Source organism: Bacillus rossius, chromosome 2, assembly GCF_032445375.1.
Source record: "Bacillus rossius redtenbacheri isolate Brsri chromosome 2, Brsri_v3, whole genome shotgun sequence".
Taxonomy (NCBI): Eukaryota; Metazoa; Arthropoda; class Insecta; order Phasmatodea; family Bacillidae; genus Bacillus; species Bacillus rossius.
Genome location: NC_086331.1, coordinates 89,741,103 through 89,763,756, shown reverse-complemented (window position 1 = coordinate 89,763,756; position 22,654 = coordinate 89,741,103). Strand labels below are relative to the sequence as shown.

At 38.7% G+C, this 22,654-nt stretch overlaps 1 protein-coding gene across 1 annotated transcript in view; it reads right to left on the bottom strand.

Moving 5' to 3' along the window:
- Window positions 1-3,975: 3,975 nt before the first annotated feature.
- The window catches only part of LOC134528921 (zinc finger protein 672-like), a 36,529-nt gene continuing 17,850 nt past the window's right edge, over window positions 3,976-22,654 (bottom strand). Inside the window, exons 2-3 of the mRNA XM_063362589.1 lie at window positions 22,343-22,475; window positions 3,976-7,370 (exon numbers count right to left, since the gene is read on the bottom strand). Of these exons, the coding sequence (XP_063218659.1) occupies window positions 6,763-7,370; window positions 22,343-22,475 (741 nt within the window). The 3' untranslated portion in view covers window positions 3,976-6,762. The remainder of the gene's footprint in view (window positions 7,371-22,342; window positions 22,476-22,654) is intronic.

Sequence of the window (22,654 nt, the reverse complement as noted above, 5' to 3'; positions counted from 1 at the left end):
AGTAAATAGCCTAATTAAATTTGATGGAAGAAAAAGTTATTAAGTATTATTACTATAACCATCTCATCCGCAACGCTGTGACTTTGTTGTATATAGTTTCCATTTTTTGATGTTTAGTTTCCGATTTTTGTATATCTTTTTCATTTTTGTATAATTTTTCCGTTTTTGTTGTTTCTTTTTTTTAATGAGGATTTTATGTCGTGAAAAGCCTTGCTTTATTTAAATAAATATGTTTTTACCTAAAATTGTTTATTATTTTAACATAACACCTGCATTCCGTAAGGTAATCCTATTTAAACTTGTCTCTGAGAAATGAAAATATATACTCTAACATTAAAATATCGGCTTCCATGCAGTCTTTTAAACACGAGTACGCAAACATGTTACTGCTTAGAAGATACGTCAATAAAAATATTGTTTGCGAGTGAGGACTCTGAAAAATTCCTGATCATGAACGGTGTATCTATGATGGAGTAAATAAATAAATTAACTAAATATTTTTTTTTAAATTATCATTACTGTTACCATCGCATCCGCAATGATGAGACGATTATTTTGATATATGATAACATACTATTCAATTAAACATCATAAATGACTATGTCCTTAACAAAAATGTCGGTCTTAAACAAAATGACTGTGGATTAGGCGGATTTTTTGGTCTATAAGGCTCATAGAATAAATGTTGGTCACAACAACAAAATTACTGTGGATTTCGTGTAATTTTGTGATTTATTTAAAACAAAATTTGGTGTATTTTTGGCCTATTAGGGGCATAACAACACTGGTAGGAGATATAAACTCTACCTTAAATACACTAACGTACTTTAAAAACCTACACCCGATGACACATCCATCAGATGAAATCAATATGGCGGTCTCCACTAAACAAGATGGCCGCCCCTAGCATACTATAATGGTATAAATTTTTTATGTTGATAATAAATTTATTTTTAATATGTTGAAGTAACGAATATTGCAATGGGTAGGAGTGGGGAGCTCGATGATGATGTTATCATAACGAAAAGTGCAACGCACAGGAGTGAGGATCTCGATGACGAAGTCATCAGGTTTTAAATTAAAATTTTATTAATATTTTTTTTATAAATTTAAAAAAAAATTCCGATTTTCTAAGTTAATATTTGAGGATTTTAAAGATGGTGGACGTGACGTCATGATTAGGTGGAATGTTCTAGAAAAAATGGCAGAATTTTCTAGAAAACAAAATGGCGGAATGATAGATGGCCACCGGTGTCAAAGGTCAAGGTCAATTCCAAGATTGCCTCCGGAAGTGACGTAATCCAAGATGGCCGCATGTGTATTTCCGTTTCCCCCATCACACACCGGTGTCCCCATATGAACCAAATACACCTATTTGTCATCATCCCTCCCTTAATACTTATAAAAATATGGCCACCGTGACGTCAGAATCCAAGTTCGCGGTCGGCACTACGGCACCACCGCTTGGCGCCTGTCCACGAAGGAATTATTATATACTACTTACAATCATACTTATTAAGTTGTCCTTTAAAATAATTTTCAGTTTATTCGACCCGGGTCGTGTTAAAGTCTGCACCCTGCGGTACCGCATGTTTTCATTACAGGGGCAGAGTTTTTTACTATTGTAAATAATTTTTCTGAATATTTTCCATGTATAGATTTTTTTAAGGTTTTTTTAAGTATGCTAACCAGGCTGAATATAATAACGAAATTTGCAGTTATTGTTAAGTGCAGTACATATTTAAAACATGTACAATTTACGTAATGTTTAAGTAGCCCTCTTTGAATGTGGGATGACCTAGTGTATGATAAATAAGCCTTGTTCAAATTAAGATACAGTGTTGAATAAATTTTGGTACGTGTTTTCTGGTTGCATAATTTATTTTAATAAGGTGATTTTATTTGGATCTAACCTTAAATTTTTAGTATAAGAATGTTTTGCTTGGCTTTGCTTTTCGGGGTACCTACTTTAAGGAACACTGAGAAAAACCACACGTTAAAATTAAGTAAAATTAAAAAATTTAATTGTATTTTTTTTATTATTTTGAGGGTCGTTCCCAGGTGGGTGTCTGATTTTTGGTGTTTTACCCTTGAACGGGTAACCCATGTCACTATTGAAATGTAACACTATTATAAGCAGTAATGTAATATATTTATGTTTCAGTGTGAACATGAAGACTACTCGTGGGTGAATGATGGTCCGAATAGTTGAAGAATCACAGCTGACAACGCAGCTCCTCAAATTGAAGTTCATGAAAAGCACCTGTTTCTGGAAATGCACCTGTTTTAGTAAATGTACTGAAGGTTTTAAAAACCTGAATTTCAATTTCCCCTTTTGATTATTCTTAACATTATGTTATGTACATATATTACTAACAGTTATCAATAATGAAGACTGGAAGTTTTGATTTAAAACCAGTTAGTATTGTTTTGGACCGTTTTATATTTCAGGAAACTTTGAAGTTACCAGCTAAATTACTATTATGTAGAAATAGTAGGTTCGTTGGGTTTGACCTATGTTTGTCCTCTAGTTCGCCCTATATTATTTCCTCGAGTTCGTTTTGTTCCAGTAAGTCATTTAGAGGATTGTGAAGATCTAATTCATTATAAGACTTACCTACATATCTCAGATAGAAAGTGAAAGCGGTATAGATGAAATACTATCGAATTAGCGAGATGTTGGTGAGCTTACCATAACTACAGGCTCTAATCATGTAATTTTCTTTATCTTTAGCCATTTCAAAAAATACAGATGCCCGTTCTTCATCTTAAGCAATAAGAGATTAATCCATGTTATCTTCAATCACGAAAATTGCATAAAACGCAGATAGAATATAGACAAATTCAAAATTATTGTATTGAAGAAGATTAGGAAAGTATACATAACAGATACGAAATGTAAAACTACTTGAGAAGAAAGAAATGAAGCCTCCATACGGGTAAATTGCAAATTACGTTTCACAAAGTTCAGCGAAGATGAACGGAAGCAGTGGTATACTTTATGTTGAGACTTGGGTGCCAATGAGAAACAAAGCATTATATTGCAAGTTCCATTCGGGTTATTTAGACCAATACACATATTTTCATTTTTTGGGTAATCAGATGACTTAAAAAATGAATAAGGCTTAAGAAAGTTATTAAATAGAGAGATATGTTAAGCACCTTCTCAGAAGTTGACCTATGAATACACTGGAATCCTTTTCTGTAGCCATTCTTTCGGCAAGAAAAAAATGTAAAGCTATCCCACGTCTACCAGCTTTGTTATGAGGATTGACATGAAATGAAATATCTAGCTGGGGACATGAGTCCTGCTAATGTGTCTGAATTGCACTTGTTCACAGTAAGGTTCTGAAATTTTAATTACACCTACTTCAGAATTGTGTAAATATTCCATACACTCAGGAGTTCAAAAAGACAAAAGTTATTAAAAAATATTAAATTTAGTAATGATAATTTCCAGTTGATGCCTGTATGTTATTTCAGGCCAGGAATTTTAGCAAAGAAGAAAGAAATTTTATGGACTTTTTTCTGTGCAACGGGCCAGCACTAGATTATCTCTCCCCCCCCCCCCCCCCACACACACACACAAAAAATATCTAATTCAGCATCTATCCATATTTGGTACAATGTGATGAGAATAGAAAGTAATAATTAAGATCATAGTAAACTTACAAAGTAAATATATTTTTTTAGCAATTGTGAAAAGGCTTCTGAGCACCTAAAGGAAAATTATTACGAACCATAACGGTTTTAATTAAAAACATTATAGGTGTCTCTGTGAAGCTCATTTCAAAACTTTTTTGTAACAATAGTGTCATACATATATGTGGTTGTGTGTTTGATAAAGGAGTCACAGTACCGATCAAGCCATAATTATTTACTTTTAAACTATTCTGTAAAGTTGATATATTTTACAGCAACACATTGCTTTAACACGGTCGTTTAAAGTTATTTTCACTATCATACTTTCAAAAAACTGTTCTTAAAAATCACAAAACTTTTAATTTATTATATTTTTGCAACAAATATGTGAAATGGATTTCCCAAATTCAACCAATTTGTGGTTTTTAAATTGGGGAAGTTGCATGATGAAGACATTTTCGTTCCAGACAAGGTGGATAGTTGCGATTGCGGTTTTAGAAAAGGCATAGGGACGCATAAAAACACCGACTGTACCCTTTGACAATAAAATACAATGCCTTAAATTATATTTATTTGAGATTTTTTTTTTTGTATTTTCCGTTGTGATATTCGCCACATGTGCCAAATTCATGATCTGTCAGTTCTGTTGAGTTCTATCGAGCTCTGTCTGCCTCTGTCGAGTCCTGTTGAGCTCTGTTGATCTCTGTCGAGGTCTGTCAAGCTTTGTCGAGGTCTTTCGAAGTCTGTAGAGCTCTAACGAGCTCTGTCGAGCACTGTAGAGCTCTGTAGAGTTTTGTTGAACTCTTTTGAGCCCTCTAGAACTCTGTTTAGCACTGCCAAGCTCTGTTGAACTCCTTCTTTTGTAATGCAGATTTTGGCTTCCAGCGGAGTTGACAGATTAAGTGTTGGTGTTTCTGCACCTTTTTTTCCATTCTGTGTCTCTGAACTCTCAGTACCATGGCCGATCACAGTCAGCAAGGGGACGGGCACAGAAAAATCAAGGACCACAGCACAAATCTTAAACTTTTGATTGTGTGTTTTTTATTTAATAAATTTGAGTTTTTTCTACATGTGCCTCATCAGCAGGAATACTGAATCCACGCCTGTTCATCGGCATAAAATTGAAAATCTAAATCTCTTCTCCAAAAGGTAGGAAACTAGAAGGTGCTTTAACAGAAAGCTGACAGGCAGTAACTGTGGAAACATGATGCACTGCATCGGACCCCTGATAATGATAATTCCTCGGCAGAGAATGAAGGACAAACTAATAGACAGCTGTGCATTTCAATCTTTGGCGAAGTGCCATCTTTCAGGCTGGAAATAGTCTAAAATGTTCATCCAGTTATTGAAACATAGTGCGCAGTTTATGCATGGCTCTAAAGATAACCCTGTTCCATTGTTTTTTGATGGTGAGGCAAGGCACAAGACATTATTGAGATCATAGACCTGTGAACAGATAACGGAGTTACCTTCCTCCAATTACCGCCACAATACACCGATCACCTCCAGCCATTGAACTTAACATTCACTAAAGCACTTAGTACCCATTTTAACTTAAATGTTACCAATATGTTACGACCGAATTCAAGTTGTTTCGTCACAATGTATCGGATCGTTTAACTTTTTGGAAAATCATTTCGACGAACAGGCACTATGACAACATACGTCAATGGATTTAAAGCTACAGGCATATGGCGAATTGACTCTAAAGATTTTAAGCTTGTGATTTCTTGCTCTAAAAACTACCGACGGTCAGTATCTTGGAGATAATGAGCTATCTTTTTATTCAAACTCTTCGGAAACTGTTAAGGCAATAAGTATCACCTAAAGACAATTTGCCCATACTTCATGTTGGTAAAGTAAAAGATAATCCGAATGTTCATCACTTATGTAAAACTGTCATTAATACTGCATCACTAGAGAGAAATGATTTATAAGTTCAAACATCCAAACATGCCTTTGCTTGCAAATAGAAACTAGTCTAAGCATTTCAGAAGAAGAACCAAGTTGAGCACATTTTTTCTTCAACATAGAAGTAATAAAAAAAACAATTTAAAAATGAATTTTATGTTGAAATTTGTTATCTCAATCAACATAAGTGTATATAAGTGCATTAAATGTCAAGGGTGGACCTACTGTGCATTTTCCGAGGAAAAGGATGAAGAAGATATTGCTTATGTATGTGTTATGTAAATATTCATGCCCCATCTTACCCCAGGTAATACTCATATTACTCTAGGTGATACTCATCTTGCCCTAGGTACATGGCATTGCCATCAAGTTAGAACATTTTTTGGTACGTTTATTGTGTTTGGCGTAGAAATTTTCTTTTACTACACTTAATTAGATACGGTAGATGATAAAATCACTTTTGATAATATGAACTATTATAAATTCAATAAGAATATAGTTCAGTAGTAATTATATTTCAGCATCTCCACCAGCTTGCAACAAATTTTTAATGCTATGAACCGACCAGCACTGGATTATCTATTCCCAAAAGAACGCTTGAATTCAGTATCTATCCATAGTTGATACATGAGTGGTACAGGAGTCTGAGGTGGCGTGCCAGCTGTACTCATGCTTGGTGCATGGGCTGTCTAGAAGCAGCTGGTGATGTGGGGTCTGTACGCATATTTTGTGTCAGGGCAGTCTATGAGTAGTAGCTAGCATGCGGTCTCTACTCATGCTTTGTGCACGGGTGGTTTATGAGTAGTAGCTGGTGCGCGGCCTATAATCATGCTTGGTGCAAGGGCAGTCATGGAGTAGCAGTTGGCATGCGGACTGTAGGTACTCATGATTTGTGCACATGTGCTCTATCTGTAGCAGGTGGTGTGCCTGCTGTACTCAAGTTTGTGGATGGGCAGTTTGAAGTAGCAGTTGGTGTGCGGTCTGTGTTCTTTCTTTGCTCATGGACATTCTAGCAGTAGCAGGTGTCGCATTGTCTGTACTCATGCTTTGTGCATGGGCAGTTTGGAATATCAGTTGGTGTGCGGTATGTGTTCTTGCTTTGCACACAGATTGTCAAACAGTAGTAGCTGGCACGTGGTCTGTATTCATGCTCGGCGCAGTGGCGGTCCTGGAGCAGTAGGTCCTGTGCTGTCTGTGCCCGTGCTTGGTTCAGGGCCGGTCTAGGAGCAGCAGGCCGGCGGCCGGCCGGCGCGCGCACAGCCAGCCCTCGCGGCGGTGTATCTTCTGGTGCTTGCGCAGGTGGTCGGAGCGCGAGAAGCGCTTGCTGCACGCGTCGCAGCCGTAGGGCCGCACACCCGAGTGCGAGCGGCGGTGGCGCGTCAGCTCGTCGGAGCGCGAGAACCTCCAGTCGCAGCCGGGCCAGGCGCACGCGAACGGCTTCTCGCCCGTGTGGCGGCGCAGGTGCGCCTTGAGGTGCGACGACTTGGCGTAGGCCTTGCCGCAGCCGAGGAAGGTGCAGCCGAAGCCGCGGTCCTCGGCAGGAGGCAGCTTGAGCGTGTAGTCGTGCGAGGCGAGCGCCGCGCGCGCGCTGGGCGGCGCGGGCTGGTCGTCCGCCGCCAGCGAGCGCATCTCCACGCCCAGCACGAACAAGGGCGCCGGCGGCGAGTAGCGCAGGTGGCGGGCGCTCTCGCGCAGGAAGCCCTCGCAGTACTCGGTGCAGAACATGGTTCTCTCGGGCAGCTCGCAGGGCTGTGCGTCCTCCGCGGGGCCCGAGTCCAGCGAGAACAGCTGCTCCAGATCGATGCTGTGCGCTGACTCTGCGAACACAACACTTTCTTTTTAGACCTCTGAACTTGTTTATGTGACCTAGGCCAATTTCACCTAAATCCTGGTTTTAATTAGTCCACAAAGGAAAACTTTTATTTCCTCATATCCGAATAAATAATGAATGGACACGAACATATATATATACAGTGGTGGCTGTAACAAATCTGGGTGTATCTAGCCATATCTTGGTGTGGTCTGGCCAGATTTGGATGTAGGTGAACGAGATATATATATATAAATGTGCGGTTTCCTTAATTATCTTGTTTATATACATCCTTGTTTTTTTATATTTTAACTTGCGGTTCTTTAATACTTTATATCTTAGCTTAGAAGGTTTAACATCATTTACAGGGCCTCGTTCGGTGGCCAAATTGGTTAAAGCAACTAACAACACGCGTCAGCTTACTCAGTCCCTGGGAGGTATATTTTTTGACGTGAATTCGATGAACGTCTTATGTTTCGTACGGGAGGGGGAGGAGTCATTACAGAATCTTGGTGACGTGAAAATAGGATATTTTGAAACGAATACTACGGCCAAACTATACACTCGAGTCTAATTATAACTATACCATCGTGAAGCTCGCTCTGACGTCAACGGGAAACGCTGACGGCAATGGGAAACGCTGCTGCCAACGCTTCCCGCTTCCCTCGCAATGACGTAACCACGCGGCAGCGAACGCTATAATGCGTAGTAGGGGCGGCTAGCGTTCAGTCACAAGCGAGCTAGCAACGAAAGTACCTAGTCGATAGATTTGCTCCAAAAAATATTTTTTCTTTACTTTAGAGTTTACGTTTATAACTATATTTTTATATTTCGCGCACAATATTTTTTTACGAAAGCAGCAAGGAATAATGCCCAAACCAAAAGTAAATAAATCTAAGAAGCAACAAGTGACGCCAATTTCTATCCGGCCATCTAGACTTTCCGATTAAGTAAGAAAAAAAACCTCAAAAGTGCAACGGAATCGGCCCAGTTGTCCAAAGAGGTGAGCGTCCAAGAATAAATACGACCTTGAGCATTGCAGCCGTCTACATCAGGCCAACCCAAAGATAACGCATCCAATATAGAATCAATGGTTGTGAACAGCCAAGGGGAATAAAACTTATTTCATCCATTCCTTCAACGCAGCCTAAGCATCCTACTTTGGAAAGAGAATAGAATTCACGAAAAAAACATAGCAGTATTCGCACCGACTTCTACCCACCGGAAGTGTTCTATAACGTGCTTTCTGACTAATCACTTAAAGTTAAGCGAATTTGTGAGTATGTGAGCTGTGTCTCGTCAAACTTACAGAAAAACATGTTCAGGCAAGTTAACCCCTAAAAAACTTTAATAGAATTTACTATATGAATCATTCATACAATATATTTTCGGCTCATATTTCAATAAAACAAATATTTTAGGTATTCTAACATACCTAAATCAAAAAAAAATCGTGTCATTTCTCTACATTTCTCACTTATCACACATTTGACTCATGTATCGCCATTACAAGGAAAGCTTTTTATTTGATTAGTTACGAGCTGTAAATAACTTACTGCTCTTAAAGTAAGAAACAGTATAATATTCTAATTATATTATATTTTTTTAATGAAGCAAACAGTTCTCTGAAGAAGGCTGTAATTAATTTTTAAAACATACTAAAAATTGTTTTAATTACTACCAAATATTTTAGTAAATAGTATAGGAAATTCGTTTAAAATCTGCGGGACAAGTGATACTCAGTGCTCCTGGCAGAGAGAACAAATCCTAGGGTTGTAAACTATGCAGGTGATGATGAGTCCTTTAACCCATTTCTGGGTGTCGTGAGCACAGACAATGCCAAGGTGATTACAGCCGTGACTTCCCTATGCTGACTAAGGTAGGATGATTCCTCAGTGGTCTAATAATGCCTTCCATGGGAAACTATGTCGCTAGAACAAGATTTAAGGATTTTTTTTCTCTAAATAACCACTAAATACGTAAATGCGTATAAAAAATTACAGTAGGAATGTATGGAGTGATTGGTTGCAATGAAGTGTTGTGTGTGGGGTGAAGTGCATCCCCCCTAACTTATCTTAAGTGGACGGGCGCCGTATCGGCGATATGCGATCTGGCATGTTCGATGCCTGCGAGGTAGACTTCCGGCGTTGCAGTTGATGCCTGACGTGTAGGCCACCCGACGTACGAGAGCAAAATAAGTGTTCCGCTGTATAAAACACCCTCCAGTGGCAGGAAGTGACGTCATAGGATGTCGGCCATCTTAGCTGGCCGGTCGCGAGAACATTCCAGATTGTTTGAGGCTTGCAGAAGTTGAGTATATAAGGGGGTCACCTGAGAGGCATACATGCAGCCTGCCTCCGAGGAGAAGCCCGGAGTCAATTACTTCGTGAGGGCATCACGATGCCTCTTCGATGCTCCAACCATCAAGACCGTCACGTGTCCGTCATCGCCACCACCTGATACTTTGTATGTCAGCCAGAAGCTACTGGACTTAGAATTTCTTCAAGGAAAGCGACTTGGTGACAGAACATTTTCAGGTGATAGTCGCGCAACCATAGCTGAAAAATATTCAAAGTCCGGAACGGACTTTAACTCTGGACGAGAGTCGTTCAGTATTTGTGAAATTGTGATATGCAATTACGTGGCAAGTTAGGAAAGTTTGTGGATGTCCTATGATGACTATTGCGATGTCTGGTCGTTGAGCTTGTCGGGGGTCAGTGTGGTTGTTGGTAGTGTCCATTCTGGAGCTATGTTGGTTTACATAGCTTTCATAGTCAAACATACGGCTAGGTGTTTTAAAATACCACTATGCTGATACGGCCCTAGCATGAAGAGGCAAATACGCAAATTACATTTGTTTCGACGAAATTCGAAAATGTACACTTGTGTTTACGATTGGATAGATGGGTACGTATCATGACACGCCCAAGGGAAACACATATACTGCACTTTGTCATCACTATAGTAACTATGTGCGTATGGTTGATCGACACTACACCATGTGTTACGATGAATTTTGAAGGGGTTCAAAACAACCAGCTCACTCACTAATAACATGTCTTCAGTTAAGTCTACTAGACGCAAGCCATCGCGGGACGACACCGGACGAGTGACCAGCGAGTTTGCGGAGGAACCTTCAACTCGCTACCCACTCGCTGCTTATGTTCCCGGAGGAGCGAGTAGCATCGGGTGGAGCTTGTCCGCTCCGAACAAGCCTATACAACTCGTCCGGCGAGCCGAGGATCGCATGGCAACGTCGGTAGTTACTGTCAGCCGCTGATTACGAGTGGTGCTAACCCTTTCGACATTTCAGTTTTGTGACTTTAGCGAGTTTTGGAACGTGGCTCGTCATAGTTGTAAATTAATTTTATAGTAATACTTTGATGAGACATTACAGGTGCCTGATAGTTCACACATATCTTGTGCTTTCATAAATATTATTCTGTGCTTAACTGTTACTACAATAAATTATTTAAAGTGTAATATTATTAATAGTATTTGGTAAAGGTTAACTTGCAAATAATTATTGTTGTTTGTTTTGATAGCTTCATTTGTAGTAATTTAAATTTTTTAGCTGGATTCTGCTTCTTAAAAAATTTTTTGGGGATGTATGTTTATGTTATGTAACTCCTGGGCAGATATCTTTGAAAATTATAAGCTGTTACTGCACATTATTGATACTAAGTTTGCAAATGATTTTGATGCAAAATAAGAAAGTACAGCCCAGGGATATAATGTTTCATTACATTGTTATAGAATAACAGATAGGTTAATGGTACAACCTTTGTTACAGTATCGCTTGGACATATGCTGGTATGCACGCAAATGCAAACAGTCAGAAACTATAAGAAATTTGTGAAGCAAGAGTTTTTTTTATATATTTTGTGTGATATAGTACAGCCTCTGTATATTGATGAAAAAAATTGTGCTTGTACATAGCGCATATTCTATTGCTTAGAGTTGTAGGGAATCCCATCCAGTTACCGGGCTTGTTACTTCGTTACGAACGTTGGAGGCAAGGATACGACGTGAGCCAGGTGCCTGGCGGCCCCGCACGGCCAGGATGTCACGCGTGCATTCCTTCGAGTATTACAGTGGCCCAGAATAGCAACCCCCTGCCATCATTCCAACCTTAGTCGGCGCTGTTATTTTTTCCCTGGTGGCTTGGGAATTCCACGTGGAGAGGCATGAATAAGTGTCGTTATTCTGGATTCTTCGAGCGTCAGGTCAGTCCGGAATGACGCGACTCATCACAACCACTCCAGTCGGTTCCAGAATGACTGTCAAGGGTACAAAAGCGGCGACGCTGGCCTCCCCGTAAGTTCCAAGAGTTTCGAAAGTGCGAGTTGAGTGAAGTGTGGCTTCGGCGAAGAGAATGGAAAACAATCATTTTTTGGTCAAGGTTCATCATTTCATAAGACCTACTAACTACAAAATTTCCAAAACATTGAACAGCACAACCAAAAGGTTTTGCATTTTTTGAAGTTATATTTATTTTGGCTCGTTAAGGGTAAAATTTTAACACGCAGTGGAAATGGAAAGATCTGCACACACCAAGTACGCCAGTTTAACATGATTAATTCAATAATGTGTCCACGAGCCGAAGTCGTTCAGATAGCCGACCGCATTAGGCGGCAATAACGTGATTATATTCGCTTCCATGAACATGGAGGGACGTATCAAGCTTATCTGTGTACCAAATAGATCTTTTTGGTAGCAAAACTATTCTGGAATATCATTTTATAATTTTTTATAGACAAAAAATCACAATTCTAAAAAATACGTTGAAATTCTGGTATTATAAATTTGAACATGTTATGTTCTTTACAAGCTGTTGCAGTAACTCAGTGGCTCAGCGGCAGTTAGGCACTCACCTCGCGCTACATTAGTGTGTCTCGGCGGAGTTCCGCGTGGTCGAGTGCGGCGGTGCGCGACGAGGAAATGTCTGTAACTCGAGAAAATACGCTGCGCGTGACGTTATCGTCCCGACCACGTGCCATGAATACCCTCCAATGGCTAGAAAATTATTTATGTGCGACTGGAGATGTCATAGAGGGGGCGCTGCAACTTGACGGATATTTAAATCGTGCTTTAGTGAAGTTTATATCAAGCATGCACACGGAGGATCTCCCCAGCTGCTGATGTCATCGGGTGAAGCCAACTAGGCAACTATAGAATGAGAACTGCCCAATTAAAAGTTAGTCCGAGTTGTGAATTTACCTGTACAAGCTAAAATTATTCGTATCAGTCCAAATTGAATACTGAAATAGGAATTATACATACGGAGTAAAGACGGGCATCCAGGCCATAAATATGGTTATTCATAAGGAAAATTCCTTCTACATGAAAATTGACAATCGGTGAGCTTTCGTAACCTATGAAAATCAACCAAAAACGTGACGAGCCAGTTCTTTTCAGGGTTGACTGTCCTAAACATCAAGGGTCGAAACAGCACCTTGTCAGGCCTTGGCAAATGCAGCAGGACAGAAATAAAAGAGTGTAAATGGTGGCAAACACCTACCGTCACGTGACGGGAATCCCATATAATGAAAGTGAATGTCGTATGCTGCCACATTTCAACAATAAACCTACAGCCAGAGAGAGAGATATATAGTATTTAACAGCAACGGAATAAGAATATGTGCATGTATCGTCACGTCTGCCGGAACAAACGAACCCTTCGAGTGGAACAACGACACGGCAACAACAGGCATGGAAACTACGAAAACAACTAGAAATAAGTGTGGAGGGGAGCTTCGCGCGCGGAACAAGTGCCGATCCTCCAGTGACGATCGAAGTGGCGCCGGGTCAGTTGGGTCACCAGAAATGTTCACACATTTTGAGAATGGCCGAACACCAAGCGAGGCATTTCCCGGGCGGTAAACAGCCGGCGTACTGCCGCAGTGAGCTCACAGAGAGAACATACTGCCGCGACATAAAGGAGACTTGCACCCGTAGCGCACAGATCAGATGGTGACCCAAAACAATAGCCCCCCCCCCCCCCCCCCGGAACCAGTCTAGAAGCAACCTAAATTGACTTCAAACATGAGCTACAAGAAGACGGAGCCACCTGTAGCAATGCACCAAGAAGCATAACATGCGTCGTCGTCACTGGGGACAGCAGTGACGTCACTCCAGGGGCCTGCCCCGGACCAAGGAGCGACAACACAAGCGGTCTCAATGGAAGATAGTGACGTTCCGGGTACGAGCCATCGGCAGCCAGCCGGAGTCTGCCAGGCAGGAGTTGTGAGGAGGGGATCAGCGTCAGGCTGCGTGGCCAACACCGCGGCAGTCAGAAAGTTAAAGCTAGTTACAGCCGTTCGTGGAGCCTTCGTGCAAGTAGGGTGGAATATCTGGAAATAGCGAGATAGGCTATGAATGCAGTAAAAAACTTCCAAATTTAAAAATAAACTAATAATATAATAGCACTTTATTAGATAGCCACCCTTAAAAATATGACTTGGGTCCACAAGTACGAAGTAGCTGAAAAAGAAAGAAACTTGAACCAGAATGCGATCAACATATTGCTAGTAAAATAAATCATTCCAGAAAGGGTAAATAAACTCCTCTACTATAATGTGTAAGAAGTATATAATAGTATGTTCTGCTACTGGGTCTAGGTGGTGTATTGTGGATTTTCTCCACCGTCTTGGATTGTGAGGTCATGGCGGCCATCATGGATGACCTTGAACTTTGATCTTCACACTTGTGGTAGTTTTGGATACACCATCTTGGTTTTCACCATTTTGTAATAGTCCATTTTGAATTTTGACATCATATCAACCATTTTGCTTTCGAGAATATTCTGCCATCTTGTAATCTAGTGCCCCACTCCAAAACATTCCACTTAACTTTACGGCCGCTATCTCGACAATCAGTATTTATAATTGGAAAAAAATCGGGAAAAAATGAAACAATTTACAAAAATTTATTTAGTAAAAATTTAATAAAAAAACACGAATCTCCCATTTTGTAATTATGATATCATGGCTGCCAACTTGAAAATACATCATTTTAATTCAAAAAATTTGAAAGAAATTTAAAATTTATAAAAAATTCATTTAATAGAATTGTAATAAAATCGCACTGCAAAAAATAAATCCACCCCCTTCCGCCCCACCCCCCTTTTGACTACAGTTCGCTGACTGACCCCCAACACTTTTCCAAATGCATACATAGACTAAAAACTCCCCTTCCTTTTTACATAAATTATTTGTTTCTCGCTCTCTATTCCCCTCTTCATAAAAAATATTTGTTTCACGCACCTTTAAACTTCCTCACCCTTTGAGCTTTAGTACTATTGGCTACACCCCTCCACAATGCTCATTCCCTATTGACTACCGACACTACTATCTTTATTAATTGTTATTTCTCCCCTTCAAGCTCTAATTGTATTGGCTTCACCCCCTCTATACTGTTTTGTTATTGGCTAGCACTCATCCCCTCAACCCCTCGCCTAAATTTTATGCTATAAATACCGATTCGCTAGCCCGGGATCCTTCATTTAGCAGCAGCAAAAAATGAAGCCATTACCTTGAGGTAAAAATAACGGTGAATGACAATACTTACGGCCTAACAAAGCATGTGGTGGCACGGAAAAGAAACGGGTGAAATAATCCCAATAAAGATTAATAATCCCGATAAAGATTTAATAAGTTGCCCTTGAAAACTGAAAATACCTCTTTCTGTGGTGTTTATGAGACACCTCACCTAGCAAGCCAAAGATTCGCGAATGTGTTATTATGAATTTAGACACGTTGACAGGCCATGACACTCACTGGGTAGAATACATCAAGTCTCGAAAAAAGGTCGACTATGACAACAGTTTTGTTTGATTTGAGGCCTCTACCAAAGTTTAGACTGTATCTATGGAAGACCACTATGTTGTACTACAATAATGAAACGGAACAGTTGCTTAACCAAAAAATTGTGGTCACTTGTGCCTGAGATTTTTTAACAAATAAATATGAAACATGTAACAACATTGAGAAATTAACAGTCTGGTATATCACATTTATGTTAACAAGTCATACTTCGGATCTGCACGCAGTCCATTTCCGACCTTTCAAATCAAATGGATAATGGTGTATTGGACTCGCCGATTTTCCAAGCATAAATAGCAAAACCGAATATCGACGAAGTTAACTATACGATCTGCTGCCTGAAAAGTGATGGAAACACTCAAGAAATACAGTTACCGGTTGACTCTTATGACATTTTTGACATTGCAAAATATTTCAAGGGAAAGTTACCACCACATGTAGACTTTCAACTATGTGGAAATCCGAACACCCAAAAAATCATTCTAACATGCAGTGAAAATATAGACTTTATGAAACCAAGCATCATAGGAAAGACCCTAGGATTCGAACTGAAAATGTTCACTGCAGGAAATAAATACAAATCTTTGTGAGCAGTAAACATATTGACCATGAATGTCATACGAAAAAACTGCAAATTGTAAAGTGGAATGTATCTCAACAGTAGTACATAAATGTAGGTCCGAGCGCAGGAGTACGAGTGTGGATTGTGGATGGGACCCGCCATCTTGGATTGTGACGTCACGGTGGCATCTAGGATAATCTTGACCTTTTACCTTGACCTTGAACTTCAAAATTTGCAAATATTGCCAAACATTCCTCAATATTTCTCAAAGGTTGTCCAAAATCCGCTAAATTAGCCTAAATTTCCAGTTTCTTAAAAACAAATTTACCAAAAAATCTCAAAAATTAGAAAAATTAAAATTTTCCTATTTTTTGAGAAAAATTCCCATTTTGAAGGAAATTTTCTCGTTTTAGCCCTCAAAATGCCATTGGCTTAAAATGGCTAAATAGTCCTAAAAGCAAGCCACCCTAAGCCGCTTAGACAAAAAAAACATGATGGTGGGCGTGAAGTCATACTAGCTGCTGTAATATATACTTTGGCATTAGTGTTGGGAGGTCAGTCTGTCGGTGATCTCCATGGAGGAAAGATCTGTCGTAATTTTTATTTTGCTCTCATTGGGTTTGAACGGAAGTACTCAAATCTCCATGATGCAAGTGCGTTTATTATTTAAAATTTTATTAAAATTTGATTCTTACATTTTTTATTTTTTTTTAATTATTTGGATAATCATTTCACATTTTCAAGATGGTGGACAATATTTAAATTGGCTGAATTTTTTTTTATTTTGAAATTTACTAAGTAAATTTTTTATTAATTGAAAAATCGAATTAATATCAGATAATAATAATTACGGATATTGAAGTTGGAGGCCGTAACGAAAATGTCAGTGGTGACGACATAATTCGAAATGGATGTCGTAACATCATAATTGTCAAGGTTTTTTATTTCAGCTGCTTAAGGCTACTTGCTTTTAGGACTCTTAAGCCATTTTTAGAACATTTCATGCAATTTGCATTTTTAAGGACTAAAACGGGAACTTTTCCCTAAAAACAGGAATTTTACCTCCCGATAGGGAATTTTTTTCTTATTTTTTTAGATGTTTAGTGGTTTTTTTGCTACAAAACTGAGAATATTTTGCGAATTTGAGGGAAATTTTGAAAAATTGTGATTCCTTATGGCAATTTTTGGCATATTTTGATTGTCTAAGTCAAATGTCAAGTTTAAAGTCATCCAAGATGGCCACCGTGACATCAAAATCTAAGATGGCTGATTCCATCCACTATCCACACTCATACTCCTGCGCTCAGACTTACATTTATATAGTTCTCTCAAAGTAAGACTAAACAACATGATTCTCCACGAATGATTCTACCAGAATATAAATTGGCTGAAGTGCTGCAAAGTATTGTTTACATTTCAGTTGTTGTGAAGAATGCACATGAAGTCGTTGTCAGAATCGTTGACCAGCGAGGGCGCTTGGTGCATTTTCGAAACAAAGAATTAACATTAGGTATGCTTTTCAAGAAATAGGAATAAAGTTTGTGACACCGAGCAGTTATAAAATAAATCACATTGTCATGCAAAACACCTGTTCTCTGCCAGACATAGGAGCATTAACCCTTGACAGAGTAAAGTTTCTTCTCATTATAGAAGTGCCAAATAAATATGAAAGACGAAATTTTTAATGTGTCGGACCCGGTAATTTTTAATGACAGCATTACAAAAATGGAACTGCGCCAGTACCAGTCATTCCTGCTCGGACCATAAACTCTACCATCTGAATAATGGATCGCTGTACAGCACCAAGATATCTGTACTTTACCTTCGCAGTTGTTTCTACGTATAAGAGACACAGGCACGACCACAACGAAAATCTCCTGCAATCACCTAATCGAGCATATTACATTAATGGTGTCGAGGTACACCAAATGAGAAATGTTGGCATAACATCCGCCATGAAAAATTCCCGAGGATGAATACAAGCTACGTGTTTATGCCGAAGGAAAGTACGAAGTTTGTGTTCCTTGGACCATTCTTCTTGGATTCGTTGAAGACAACAAGCAAATATCAATTTAGTCATAACATGAGCTCTTACTGCGTCTATCCAACATGCTCAATTATGCAAAAGTCTCTGCTGCATAAAATCCACAGTATGTCTTGCTAATGCTACATTCTATCGATTGGATGCTTCTTCACATCCAAGTGACCATGATTAACCTTATCAAGATGCTGAAGAGCGTATAAAATTGGAAAAACATTCAGATCCTCGAGCCTGGAAGCTTATCCTGGCTTGCCTCAAAGCCATAGTATCAACTGGATAGTAGATTTTAGCTTTTCTACGGAAAAAAACAACATATATCATCGTTAGTCTTCAGGCTGGAAGACAGCTCAATGCAGGTTTGAGACGCTCTGTCTTCGATAACTGTGAAATAAATAATTTAAAAATATTTTTTTTAACAGTATAAGTTATCTGTATGCTTACATGAACATGAATTTTGAAATGGGATATTTCTTCCCGCATATAAAATTTATGCCAAGTTTCAGCAAGCGTACTATGGTTGCAGATAAATGGCAATACTGAGTCCCGAAAGTTTCCAGAGCAAGGCTCCATTAATGGTGTTTGATGTTTCCAAACATTACGATCGTATAAATTCTAACATCATCGACTGTTCCATCAAGATATAGACAAGTGGAAATATTTTACCAAACACTTATGCTTTTTGTCTGATACTTAACGATCGACTTTCATTGTACAATTGTCGAGGCAAGCTTGTTAAAATTCTCACATAAATACTGGTAGATTTGCGGGATTAATTTAGTTATGACCAAGCATTTATAGCCTTAATACGTATTTCAAACTGCAAGGTTTCCAGAGCAAAAACGGTTTCGTGCTCAAGGAGATTGCCGTCACTTACGAAGACGGTGGCACTACTCTAACCCACACCTTCCGGCATCTGTATCCTTGGAAACTTTTAGACGAAAAAAGAAAGAGAACCGATAAATGGCTTTGTAAATATTACGACGGTCTGGAGTGGGACGATGGTAAAATTATGTACCACGAAGTGAAAAACACTCATGAAGATTTGCTGCTGCAGAATCCATGTGACATCATTTACATTGTCGGACCTGAGCAGAAAAAATTGCTGAGCAAGTTTTGCGATGAAGCCGCTAAAATCATCGACCTGCAGATGGACTACGGCTTCTTCCCTGCACAATCTTAGGTTTGCAACTTGTTTGAACGAGTATGTGCCTGGCTTAACTCGCAAATAACGTGGAAAATATTCTCCGAGTGCGAATAGAGCCTGTATATATGAAAGGCGTGCAATAGTTTGAGCCTCTAGTTGACATCCAACCTGTAAGAAGATGTTTTCATTCTCTTTTGCTAACGTGTATGTGAATATGATACCTAGCTTCAGCAGTGTTGAGTACAGCTACTGGGATGCCAAATATCTACGGATATACATGGAAACCTATTATAGAGGCGTTCAGCACTGGCAGTTTACGCACTTGCCTCTATCCTACGAACCGAATCAGAAGCTGCTAGATTGCTGTGAATCGGGAAACTGTGTCGTACATCACATGAGACCACATACAATCCTTCCAGCCAGCATCGAAGAAGTAGTCCCTTCGTCTTGTACAGGTAAAAACTTGTCGCAACCTATTGTGCTTTGCGATTTATATATTCAGACTCCCAAACGATTTACGTCTCGTCGTTGCTCTGACAGTGTTCCTGTCTCAACTTGCATCGAGTAAAGCCCAGTCGCAGACGTGGTCACAGATGTCGTCCATGTCTCACCAAGTTTGTCGTTGCAGAGAGTATTGCCGAAGATGACCAGTCGGATACCTGGGCGAGACCAGCGAACCAGTTGGAACCGGAGTCTATTACGAGGTAGTAGCTGGAGTCGATGAGACAGTCCGTGCAGCGTTAAAGAATCTGCGTACGAAAATGCTTAATGACTTAATCTAATATGTTAATGCTCTTTATAATATTGAACTTGTGTATTTAATTTCTAGAGTTCTAAGTATACTCCCATTAATTAAATTTCACTTCCTTAAAAAACTCATGAACTATAATCACAAAAATAATTAGCTCATGTTAACACTAACAAAATAGTCGTTGTTTTGACTCACGAAGCATACGGGCAACTGTAGGTATATAAGTTAGGCCCAGGTGACAGGACCCTCAGTCCTCCTCTAGCTGTGGTGCAGTTTGGATCGTCTTGTTTGATGAGTTTGGTGCATAAACCACGTAATCGCCTATTAATAAGAACTCGATGGCATATTTACCATCATTAACGCCGACCTTGATAGCAGGGCTACTATCAGCAGTGCAGACTCTAATGGCAGTGACGCAGATGTAAGAAGAGATCCTAATGTTGGCTTCGCTTAATGTTCCAGCACTGGTTTTGCCAGCAGAGAAGACATCGATAGGTATTGTTCCATCGATTCGAGTTTCAACAGTGTTGCCAGCAACCTTAGAGACTTAAATAAACCATGGGCGTTCATTGGCATGTTTGACGCACCTGTGCAAATACTGTGGTAGGCCTACGTCTTTCACTACAACTTCTATGCTCGTCAGCATGAAAGAAGCGGGTGCCCCAATAAAACACAAAGAACACTGTTTCAGTGCATTAATGAAATAAACTAATTGGCTGACTAGATAGCTTATAACAACATTACAAAAATTTTTCTGGGTCAGTTACGTGTAAGAAAAATCCCTGTTTATAAATTATGGGGAAAAACATTAGCAAACATGTGTAGTGCGAAGCGTCATGCAATACACCACAGTTTTTTTTATTAAATTGAAAATACTTCTCTGTGTGAAAAGTGTGGTGTACCAATTAGTCTATCTGATAAACTGAAAAGACATGCCAAGATAGGTAAAGGACTTACTTCGCACTCCATAAAGACTGTAGAAATAAAGACGCGCTGTAGACTTCAGTAATTTGCTTGTTTGTAATTGTAGAGAAGAATAATTTATTTAATAAAAATATTTTAAAATATGGGTGATATTGTTAAATTAAGGTAATATTAACAAAATAAATATTTATAAACCTAAATTAATTTGTTTGCATCGACGAAAAATCGAACCAAGGACAGAAATCTATCGAGTCCATCATTATAATAAAGGGTTATTTTTAATATTTTATTCTTAAAATATTTCTGAATTGCTTGGTTCATTAATACAGAATTTCAAGATGGTGGTCAATTTGTAATCAGCATCTTACTGAAGCCTTGAAATTTCGAAATTGAAGCCTTTTAGTATTTTTCAACATATTAAATTGAATAAATATTTTTTTTTTGCTAAAATTAACTTTTTTCTAACTATTCCACGATCGAACCTAGGACTGAACTCGATCAAATCAAAATTTTTATTAATATGTTAATTTTTAGTTATTTAAAAGGTTTTCCGAATTTCTAGGTTAATAATTAGAGATTTTCACGATTGCAGCCAAACTGATCGCCAAGATGTCGAATGTCACGATGGTCTTGTAATTAATACTATGTTAACATGTTAAATTGACCTAATATTTAGTTAGATAAATATTTTATTTAAAAAAAATTATATTTTTTGTATTGTCCAATGATCGAACCGAGGACTACATCAGATCAAATCAATCAATATATATGTATATGAATATTTGTTTTCATGAATGATCGAATCAATTATTTTATTAATAGGTGATGTTCTGATGATTTTATTGGAATTTTCAAATTTATAACTTAATAATTACATATTTTCAAGATGGCCGACAAGATGAGGATGTGACTTTAATTGACTCTATGGTAATAAATACTAATACACTCTAGTGGATAAACATTAAAATTATATGGAAAAGGCGAAATCTAGCGGATAAAATCAAAATGTTGGATCTAAGATGGTCACCAAGCCATAATACTGGTTGGCGTAATATGCATATTCCTTGATATTAGTGGCGGGGTGCGAGTCTTCTGGTAGCCTCCATGAAGGAGGGACCCCGTCGCCTTTTTGTTCGCTCACCAGGTTTAAACCAAGGATTTCAGGATGTAAGTGCATTTTTATTGAATTTTAATTTAAATTTAATCTAATTAACTTTAATACATTTTTATTTTTTTTGCCGATTTTCTACTTTAATATTTGCGGATTTTCAATATGGCGGACACGTCATAATTTTTAAATGGTGGTCGTGACTTAATTATAATTGACGGAAAGTTTTAGGAAACAAAATGGTGGCAGTGAAGTTATTATTGAAAATGGTGTAACACAAATTGGCGGAAATAAAAATGGCAGAATCCAATATGGCTGAAAGATCTAGACTAAAATATGGCGGAACCACAGATGACCACCGGGTTCAAGGCTAAGGTCAAAAGTTCAAGGTCAAGGTCATCCATGTTGGCCGCTGTGACGTCACAAATCAAGATGGTGGACATCGTCTCCGCCTCCATACCCAGCACCCAGAGCTCGGAAATACCCATATATATTACTATTAATTTCAGCTTAACTGGTCGTGACATTCAATTCCTTTGGTTAGGTGTGCTCTTACATATCCATTTACATGATATGAGAAGTCATATCGTTTTTGAAATCGAAGCAACGTACATTCCTACACTTACCTAATGACTTAGAGGTATTCATGGGCCAGTTGTTCCAAGGCAATGTTTCAAGTTTCATGTCAAGAATATCTGGTTCAAGTGAAGAGTGAACCAATGGAAGGTTTAGATATGAAATCTGCAGTTCATCCATCATCTGGAAAAAAAATACAGCATTTCATTTGCAGCAGCACGCTGTATGTGGCATCAGCTATGATAAATATATTTTAATATAAAATTAGAGAAGATTAAATGCTGCAGAATATATCCTACAAAATTGGTGTATTAAACAGATGTATATGTTTTTTTTTCTGGCGTAATATTGTGTAATGTCAA